The sequence below is a fragment of the Artemia franciscana genome, chromosome 1 (assembly GCF_032884065.1).
Source record: "Artemia franciscana chromosome 1, ASM3288406v1, whole genome shotgun sequence".
NCBI lineage: Eukaryota > Metazoa > Arthropoda > Branchiopoda > Anostraca > Artemiidae > Artemia > Artemia franciscana.
This window is the reverse complement of record NC_088863.1, coordinates 6,563,287-6,574,305: the sequence shown is the minus strand read 5'-3', so window position 1 is coordinate 6,574,305 and position 11,019 is coordinate 6,563,287. Positions and strand designations below refer to the sequence as shown.

The 11,019-nt window shown below is 33.8% G+C and overlaps 1 protein-coding gene across 1 annotated transcript in view; it reads left to right on the top strand.

Annotated features, from left to right (window-relative positions):
* Positions 1–2,301: 2,301 nt before the first annotated feature.
* Positions 2,302–11,019, top strand: part of LOC136024878 (protein RER1-like) — a 35,729-nt gene continuing 27,011 nt past the window's right edge. Inside the window, exon 1 of the mRNA XM_065700410.1 lies at positions 2,302–2,475. Within this exon, the coding sequence (XP_065556482.1) occupies positions 2,395–2,475 (81 nt within the window). The 5' untranslated portion in view covers positions 2,302–2,394. The remainder of the gene's footprint in view (positions 2,476–11,019) is intronic.

Below are 11,019 nucleotides of genomic sequence, written 5' to 3'. Positions count from 1 at the left end.
GGCATTAAGCCTCTTATTTTCCTTTTTAAATCAATCTATTGATTCATAGAATTTTGCTAGAGCTCATACCATATGATCTCTTGGCTCTTAGCTCTTCTCGCCTCGTCACAAGTGCCATATGAGCTCTTAGCTCTTGTTTAACTGAAAGTAAGGAGAAATATTAAAAATTAAAACGAGCAGAAATTACTTTGTATATGAAAGGGGCTGTTCCCTCTTCAACGCCCTGCTCTTTACGCTAAAGTTTGACTCTTTCTCTCAACTCTACTTTTAAAATAGTAAAACACCAAAACAGTAAACAGTAAAACAGTAATCCCCCTGAAAGTGTCTGTACACTTTCCAATATCTGTTACTATGTGTAAACACTGGTGAAAGTTGGTAACTTGCAGCCCCTCCCATGGGGACAGTGGGGAGTAAGTCGTCCCAAAAGCCATAGTTTTTTGGTTTTTTGAATATGCTGAACAAAATGACTATCTTAGAATTTTGATTTCGTGACTTTGTAAAAACAACGAGCGTGGGAGGGGGCCTAGGTGCCCTCCCATTTTTCGGTCACTTAAAAATGACACCAGAACTTTTAATTTCCGTTAGAATGAGCCGTCTCGTGACATTCTAGGACCACAGGGTCGACATGATCACACCTGGGAAAAAAAAAACAAAAAAAACAAAAAAAACAAACAAATAAACACACATTCGTGATCAGTCTTGTGGCAAAAAATACAAAACTCCACATTATTGTAGATCGGAGCTTGAAACTTCTACAGAAGAGCTCTCTAATACGCTGAATCTGAAGATGTGATTTTTCGTTAAGACTCTATGACGTTTAAGGGGTGTTTCCCCCTATTTTCTAAAATTATGCAAATTTTCTCAGGCTCGTAACTTTCGATAGGTAAGATTAAACTTGATGAAACTTTTATATTTAAAATCAGCATTAAAATGTAATTCTTTTGATGTAACTATTGGTATCAAAATTCAATTTTTTAGAGTTTCGGTTACTATTGAGCCGGGTCGCTCCTTACTACAGTTTGTTACCACAAACCGTGTGATAAATTGGTAACAGTCAATAATCATTGCAATTTCTTTTTGTTCATCAAATTTACCCAGGCTAGAAACTTGTTTTCCTTATTTGTATCAGCATGAAAATGAAAATTCCACAGTAAAAAACAATTTTTATGCTAGGGATCATGTCTATTTTTTTTCTGAAGTTATAATTAAAAATTATCTGAGTAACTACAATCTACGCTTGTCGGTTCTGTGCGGGCATAATCTATTATGGCTGATATCTTGCACTTTTTAGTCCCAAATTGAGCAACTAGCATTCTATGACTAATACCTTCGCAGTCTCAGCAAGATTTAAGGATTTAGTTGATCATTATAAGCCCTAATACCCATTAATGCACCTAACCATTCCGGCATGAATCAATAATCTCTATATCACATAGTTTTGTGTTTTCTATTGTTTGGATGTAAGTTGCCGAAACTCCCAATAAGCGCAGTTCAAAATCTCAGGATTCATCAGTCAAATGTCAATATGATAGGCAGCTGTTTTATAACTTTCTAATATTCCAATTTGTAATTTTCACATTATTTCAATCATCAAAATTGTATGTCCTCTGTAAAGACAATGCTACTAGCGAGTATAAGACAGGGACAAGTACATCTTCTAATATCTAGAAAAAGCAATAAAGCGAGATTAAATCCAAACAACAGGTTTTGGTGAATCCTAAACAACGGGACCTCAATTACGAATGAAAGCTTTGTTAAATCATAGTTCTATCTTGTTAGTGGCGTGATTTCCACGTTTGGCTATGCTCTTTTATCAAGAAAAGTAGAAATCGTGCACAGGCAATCTCAAGCCTTTTACCTCAGACTCGTTATATTACCATGCCTATAAATATTTAACTATTTTCGAGGAAGCAGCCTATGATAAATAACTTAGCTAAAAAAAATTTTGATGCCCAAAAAAGCTCACCAAAATGAAAAAAACTTGTTAAGTAAAAAATATAGTGAAAAGGCTCTGTCGTTTTCTAAGCTATAATTGCCTCAAGAGACGTTGCTCCTCTTTAACTTGCAGTGCCGTTGTCAGTCACAGTACTGATTTGGCATTCTTGAAAAGTCTACCTGGACGCCACTAGGAGGCCACACAAGGAGTATTTGTCGTAATTCCAAAATTTTGAAACTTCTCTAAGAACATATTGAAAAAAAAAATAGTCACACTGGAAAATTCTTACGAATCTAGCGCATTCCACCAAAAACCGAAAATGCTCTAAGAAAAACAATGAAAACGCTGAAGAATTTTTAATCGTACTATTTGTAGACTATTATTGAAGAAATAGAATCATTTCATTCTAATTAGTTTTGTCCTCAAATTTATTTGTTTTTTAGTAAGAAAGTAGAACAATGATATCTGATCAAATTGGGGACTCTTCTTCCGAGTCCCAAGGTTCAGGAGTTTCGTTGTTCTTTCATAAACTGTCACAGGTGACTGATTTTCTTAGTTTACCATTGGTTTCTGGAACTAGTCTAACTTATCAATAATTAGGGTAGGTTATTATTATTAGGAAGTTTAGAACACATCTACTAAATCTTATTTGAACGTTTAAAAATCCGGTAACTGCCTAAGTTAGTGACTTTTGATTGGAACATGTTAAAAAGATAAGATTAGTGTCATTATAGCCTAGTCCTTATTTTAGCCCATGTTTAGTATATATGCATTGTGTTAGTTAATAGCATCACCAGGTAAAAGCAGCTCTTTTGAAGTAAATTCTATACAATAATTAGAATAGGCCTAGCCTAATGACACTAGTTCTTGCATTTATGTTTCCTTTTTGTTTGATTTTTATAACCTTGATCAGCCTAGTTTTGTTTACAAAACTTTAATTTTTAGCAAGTTTTGGTAAAATTCTAGTTAATTGACATCTTGCTATCTTGGAAATGGTTTAGGTTAGGAAAATGAAACTTTCAGGGATGGGTCTACAGGTTAAAGTATGTCCTGGGAAGGTATTTTAAAGTACCCACCTTCACTCCTTCTCCCTCTAGAGGGCCCTGCAATTTGTCTATTTCAACCTATTGAAATTTTGACAAAACAACATTTTACCTTAATTCTCAGTTACTATTTGCTTTATCTCTACCTTTAGTTCTGAAAATGCAATTCCTGTTATTTGAGTAGAATTTTGAGCCATATCAATGTTTTTTTTCAAAATTTAGGAAATGTATTTGTATATCTTTAAAACCTTATAAAATGGGATTGAGCAAAGTTATGAAGCTGAAAACAATTTTGTTGTACTTCAATTAAGCAGAAGATCTATTTTGCAAGGTTTCACTTTTATAACACACATATTTTTAAAGGTCATCCTTTAAATTGCTTTACGTCTGTAAATTTATAATTGTCAGTGTAAAATTTATAATTGCTTATAAATTTTACACTGGAGAATATAAACTTTAAAATAAGTTTTATTTCACTAACATAACCCCTTTCCAAGATAGCAAAAAGTAGCTAAACTAGAATTTTATCATACTTTTCAAGAGCTTAAAATATGATTCCTAGCAGTACTGGGCTATGTTTGTTTTTTTATAGTGTTTTCAAACAGTTCGTGGTAACGAACTGTAGTAAGGAGCAACCCGGCTCAATAGTAAACGAAACTCTAAAAAACGGAATTTCGATACTAAAAGATATATCAAAAGAATCAGATTTTTATGCTGATTTTAAATATATAAATTTCATCAAATTTAGTCTTTGTCATCAAAAGTTACAAGCCTGAGAAAATTTGCCTTATTTTGGAAAATAGGGGGTAACACCCCCTAAAAGTCATAGGATCTTAACGAAAATTACACCATCGCATTCAGCATATTAGAGAACCCTATAGAAAAATTCCAAGGTCCAATCTACAAAAATGTGGAATTTTGTATTTTTTGCCAGAAGACAAATCATGGGTGCGTGTTTATTTGTTTTTTTTTTTGTTTTTTTTTTTTTTTCCCAGGGGTCATCGTATTGACCAAGTGGTCCTAGAGTGTTGCAAGAGGGCTCATTCTAACGGAAATGAAAAGTTCTAGTGCCCTTTTTAAGTGACCAAAAAAATTGGAGGGCACCTAGGCCCCCTCCCATGCTCATTTTTTTCCCAAAGTCAACAAATCAAAATTTTTAGATAGCCATTTTGTTCCGCATAGTCGAAAACAATAATAACTATGTCTTTGGGGATGACTTACCCCCCACAGTCCCTGGGGGAGGGGCTGCAAGTTACAAACTTTGACCAATGTTTACATACAGTAATGGTTACTGGGAAGTGTACCGACGTTATCAGGGGGATTTTTTTGGTTTGGGTGTGGGGTTCAGGGGAGGGGGCTATATGGGAGGATCTTTCCTTAGAGGAGTATTTCATGGGGGAAGAGAAATTCAATGAAAAGGGCGCAGGACTTTCTAGCATTACTATAAAAAAAAAAAACAATGAAAATATAAACATGAAAAAGTTTTTTCAATTGAAAGTAAGGAGAAGCATTAAAACTTAAAACGAACAGAGATTATTAAGCATATGAAGGGTTCTAAAAATACTTTAGCATAACAAGCGAGGTATTTAGGAGGAGATAAATACTTTGCTCTTTATGCTAAAAAATTTTTAAATAATTTCAACTATTTATTCTACAGCCTTTCTGATTCAGGGGTCATTCTTAAAGAATTGGGATAAAACATAACGTAAGTTATGTACGTTTGTTACGTAAGTTAATTCTTAAGTTACGTTTTTTTTTACTAATAAAAACGTTCGTTAAAAATTAAAAGATCTAGTTGCCTTTTTGAGTAACCGAAAAATTGGAGGGCAACTAGACCTCCTTCCCCATCCCTTATTTCTCAAAATCGTCTGATCAAAACTAAGAGAAAGCCATTTAGCCAAAAAAAGAATTAATATGCAAATTTCATTTTAGTAATTTATGTACGGGGAGCCAAAATCAGACATGCATTAATTCAAAAACTTTCAGAAATTAAATAAAAAAAATAAGTTTTTTTAAATGAAAGTAAGGAGCGACATTAAAACTTAAAACAAACAGAAATTACTCCGTATATGAAAGGGGCTTTTCCTCCTCGACACCCCGCTCCTTGCGCTAAAGTTTGATTCTTTCTCGCAACTCTACTTTTCAAAACATTAAAAAACTTTAGCGTAAGGAGCGGGGTATCGAGGAGGAAAAGCCCCTTTCATATACGGAGTAATTTCTGTTCGTTTTAAGTTTTAATGTCGCTCCTTACTTTCATTTAAAAAAACTTATTTTTTTTATTTAATCCCCCAGAAGAGATCAACCACTAAATATTTTCTTTATAAAATTGTCTGCTACAATAAATTTAAAAAGAATTCCATTATTCATATTAGCACAAGATGAATACACTCCTCAAAGATTTTATCATTGTCTTTCCAAACATAAAAATTATTTTACTCACAGACCTAATTTAAGAGCCTTATTAATAAGACTTGTTCTCACAAGACTCAGGAGTTCAATTCAGCACAACAATTTTTTTTAATTGAAAAAATCATACTTAAAAAGATTATAAGCTATAATGTACTTTTTAGGACAACCTATATGACCATCAATGGGAGTATTGTGCTTTCTCAGGGTAACAACTATTATAATAGTAAGGAGGATAAAGTTCAGGAATACAAGGGTATGGTATCACTTTCAATGTCATTACTTTTGTTTAATAAGTGACAAAAAATTAAATGACACTCTAGGATCTATTTAAGGGCTTTAAACAAAATTTGGAAGCATAACTAAGCTGCATTTTCTTAAGTTTTAAAATCACAACACAACATTACAGAAAAGTTGTATTTACTATCTATACCTTAAATTTACTGATAAAAACAACCAACATAGGAATATTCAGTATAAACAGACATTAAAAAAAAAATGGTAACATTCTAGATTGCTTGCTCTACTGAAAGAAATTTAATATAAAAAAGTAGTGTCTAAAGATTCATTATTTTATGGTATTTCCAAATATCAAATTAAGATTTTTTTACAATGCGCTGCTCCTTCATTATGGTTAACAAGCACATTTTATCTGTTAAATACTCTAAACAGTAAAAAATAAATAAGTACCTCAATTTAGCAGTGAACATTCTGAGGTTGGCTATTATTGTTGGCAGATTTAAGGCATATATGATGAGTGTTATCTTGCTGTATTAAACTGCTTTGATTTTCAGATTTTGATAAACACAGCTTAAGGGATGAAGAAAAGAATTGTACCATAATAAATTATTGGGTAGCCTAGTATTTACATCTAATAATTTCATTACTTAAAAATGATATAAAATCATGCATGACAAAGGAAAGAAAGATGAAAATGTAATTATTTGAAAATTGCTGCATATTCTAAAGTAAAACTTTGTTTCTAGGATCTTTATTTTTCTATATATGCTACATCTATATCTTAAACTATTACGGGAGGGCTGTATATTATCATTAGTGCTATTATAAATAACACAAAAAACATAATTTAAGTAATGTAATGGTACTCGTCTTTCGACAGTGTTTCCCCCCCAGAAGAGATGCTCTTCTCCAGTGAAAGCCAATACACTGCTGACCCTCTCCCCTCCCCAATGACAGTAGATATAGCCATAGGATATATAGAAAACTAAAAGGAAGCAATGTAATTCTTACTTAGTAATCTGCAGCATATTTTCATTAATAAGATTATCACATTTCCTTCTATTGTTATTAGTATATCTAAATCATTTTTATATAGCATAGTTATCACTCAATTTTGTTGCAATGACATGTGCCTAATTTTAGTGGTCAGGAATTTAGCTACCCATTATATCATGTATCACAAGATCAAAAACAATGAAAAGATATATTATCAAGGGTTATATCTGGGACTATTGGGGAGAGGGATCAGATACAAATTTGACATTTGAAAAATGCACTGTTAATTGTACTATCTTTATTTTGTTAATATGTATCCTTCTTTGGAGCCAATAATATAGACTGTTGCCAGAAATCCTGTATGACAACTATTCATGAGGAAGAAACAACACAATAGTAAAAGAGTTGCACCACTAAATAAAAAGATTGCTTGGGTAATACCCCAAATACTTGAACACCTGATCTTGGACAAATATTTTAATTAAAATTATTGATTCATATAGAGGGATTTATAAGTATGGACAGTATGATGTAGATAGCTAGGGCTGACTGATGGTTGGAACTGGGTTAGTTAGGGTTGGCTGAGTACCAAGTAGGAAAAACTTTTCTTTTACAGTTAAACTTAAACAAAAATTAACCTTATATCCCAGCATACATAAATACATTTATTTTGCTTCACAACAATCTCCCTAGATTGAATGTATCCATGCTAGAGTTAATCTATAATTTAGATACTTTGCTCTAAATTTTAAGATCCTGTGTCCAGGGTTAGGCAGCATATCCAAGTTTAGGCTCAAGCTTAAAGTGTGTTTCCATGATTAGGCTCCTCTATGTACTATCTGTTCATTTAAAATTGTTTGTGTTGTATATGGTCAAAATATTCAAGCTGATTTTATGCTTATTAGGAAAATTTAAATAAATCCAATGCTGTATTAGACAATTTACTTCTTTCTGTATTTCTCTCAATTCTACAGTCTTTCTGTATATTGGAACACTATTTCATGCACACACAAAAATCCATCAACAAATCCAAATTGACATTTGCAAAATTATAATATATACAATTAACAACAATAATTGTTGACAAGTCAAAATTAATAATATATACAATTAAACAACTGTTTCTTTTTGATGAAAAAACAAGTTTTTTTTTAACTGAAAGTAAGAAGCAACATGAAAACTTAGAACAAACAGAAATTATTCTGTATATGAAAGGGTCTCTCCCTTCCTCAATGCCTTGCTCCTTATGCTAAAGTTTGGCTCTTTGTCACAACTCTACTTTTTAAAACAATAAAAAATTCAGCATAAATAGCATTGCATTGAGGATGGAACAGCCCCTTTCCATATACAGAATAATTTCTGTTTGTTTTAAGTTTAATGTTGTTCCTTACTTTCAGTTAAAAAAAAAACTTCTTAAAATTTAATTTCTGAACATTTTTCAACTAATGCAGTTTCAAAATTGGCTTACTGTACATGAAAAATTGAAACAAAATTTGCCTGTTAATTTTGGCAGATTCACACCGGATATAAACGGTTGCCCTCTCGTCAATACCTTGCTCTTGACACTAAAGCTGCTAGCAGTTTAAAAAAGTTTCCTATTCTAATGAAACAGTCCCTGTGTTTTCATTTTAGTAAACAGTCAAACCTTAGAATAAAGAGTAAGGTATTGGGGGGGGGGACCCTTCCTATATGGCATAGTTTCTGTTCGTTTTTCAAATAGCGCCAGTAAATCTGGCTCAACCTTTATGAAATGTACCCCTCTTCCTCACAGAAAACTCATTTGTGGAAATTTCATCCAACATAATTGCACCCCCCCTATTAAATTCCCTCTAAACAGTTCCATCCTTGCTGAGAATCCCTCCTCCCTGTAAAATTGCTTGTGGACAATTCACCCTGAAAAATTGTCCTCAGCATTATTTCATTTAAATAAGACTTTAATCTCTAATTGGTTTCTTGGTCACTCTAGAAATGCCCTCTTTCATGGAGTTATTTCCCAGAAAACAAAACAGGCAGAAAAAGGCCAGTCGATAATTCCCCCAGAACATCTCCACATAAGAAATTTGGCAGAGAGAATGTAAGAGAATTAAACAATATTGTATAATAGTTCAGTCACAACCCCCCAGTGTAACCTTTCCTCTGGAACATTAACACCCCAGAAATTTCCCTCCCCAGGGAAGATTCTCCCCCTAGAAATCCACCCCAAGCACACCCCTCCCCCCAAAAATGGTTGTATAGTTTCCAATAGCAAAAACTATATGTTAACAATAAGCAAAGTTCACAACTGGCAGCCCTTCTCCTGGGGACTCTGGGCGGTCATTTTACATCTAAAGACATAGTTATTAGATTTTTTGACTATGCTGAGCAAAATGGCTATCTCAAAATTTTGATTGGCTGGCTTAAGAAAAAAAATGAGTATGTGTGGGGCCCCTAGTTGCCCTCTAATTTTTTGGTCACTTAAAAAGGGCACTAGAACTTTTAATTTCTGTTTAAATGAGCCCTCTTGCTATATTCTAGGACCACTGGGTCAAAAAAAAAAAACATGCATCCATGACTTTTATTCTAGCAAAAAATATGAAATTCTATATTTTTGCAGACAAGAGCTTGAAACCTCTACAGTAGGGTTCTCTGATATACTGAATCTGATGGTGTGATTTTCATTAAAATTCTATGACTTTTAGGTGGTGTTCCCCTTTTTTGGAAAATAAAGCAAATATTCTCAGGCTTGTAACTTTTGATGGGTTAGACTAAACTTGATGAAACTTTTATAATTGAATTCAGCATAAAAATCTAATTCTTTTAATGTATCAATTGGTATAAAAATTCTGGAGTTTTTTTTTTAAGAGTTTCAGTTACTATTGAGTGGGTTACTACTACTACTACTACTAATAACTCACTGCAGCACCAAGCCGCCTGAGGCCAACACAGCTACGCACGCTCCTCCTCCAACCTAATCTATTTAAAGCCTCCCTCTTTACACCCTCCCAGGAAGTTCCCATTTCCTTTAAATCCTTATTTATGACATCCTCCCAACCCAGACAAGGACGACCTGCTTTCCGTGTAGCCCCAGACGGTTGGCCAAAAAGGACAATCTTCGGTAATCTGTCATCCTTCATCCGTAGAACGTGGCCTAGCCATCTCAACCTTTCTTTCATTATAGCCCCAGAAAGCGGGATTGAACCACACTTTTCGTACAACCTACTGTTTGAAATACGGTCAGTCAGCCGGGTACCCAGAACAATCCGTAGGCAATTTCTCTGGAAAACATCTAGTAAATTTTCATCTGCTTTTCGGAGTGTCCATGCTTCAGAGCCATATTTGACCACTGTCATCACTGTAGCTTCCAATATTCTAATCTTGGTTTGTAGGCTTATCTTTCTATTCTTCCAAACTTTTTTTAACTGTGAAAAAACACCCTGAGCTTTAGCTATTCTACTTTTAACATCTTCACTGCTCCCACCATCTTTACTAATAATACTACCAAGGTAACTGAAGCTCCCAACCTGATCAATCTTTTCGTTACCTAAGGTCACCTGCTCATCTTCACTTATTCCTAACCTTAGTGACTTAGTCTTCTTAACATTAATTTTCAAGCCTATTTTAGCACCCTGAACTCGTAAAACCTCTAAAAATTCATTCATTTTGCTCACACTTTCATCTAATATGCTTAAATCATCAGCATAATCTAAGTCCAGGAGCGTTCTTCCTCCCCATTTGATTCCATGGTCTCCAATTGCCTTTCCTGTGCTCCTTAAGACGAAGTCCATCAAAATGATCCATATAAAGGGGGATAGAACACAACCCTGCTTAACTCCTGATTTAATACAAAACCAGTTGCTAACCTCATTTCCTACCTTAACCGCAGCAGTATTATTCTCGTACATAGCGCAAATCACTTTAATGTATTTTTCTGGTATACCATATAACGATAAGACCTTTGTTAACGCTGTTCTATCAACAGAATCGAAAGCTTGCTCATAATCGATAAAACTAAGGACCAAAGGTGTTTGACAACGAAGGGACTTCTCAATTATTAACCTAAGAGTGAAAACATGGTCGACACATCCTCTACCTTTTCTAAAACCGCATTGTTCTTCCCTTAAAACTTTGTCTACAGCATGTCTCAGTCTAAAAAGTATCATATTACTCAGTAATTTGCTACCTACAGAGACCAGACTAATGCCTCGATAATTTCGACATTCACTCTTGTCACCTTTCTTATACAGTGGTTTAATTAAGGTTTTCCTAAAATCATTGGGTACTTCCCCTTTTTCAAAAATCATGTTCATAATCTTCAGTAGCTTATTCCTAACCTCAGAGCCACCATATTTAAGGAACTCATTAATCATACTATCAGCACCTGGGGCCTTATTATTTTTTAATCCTTCTAGCACTGTCGCT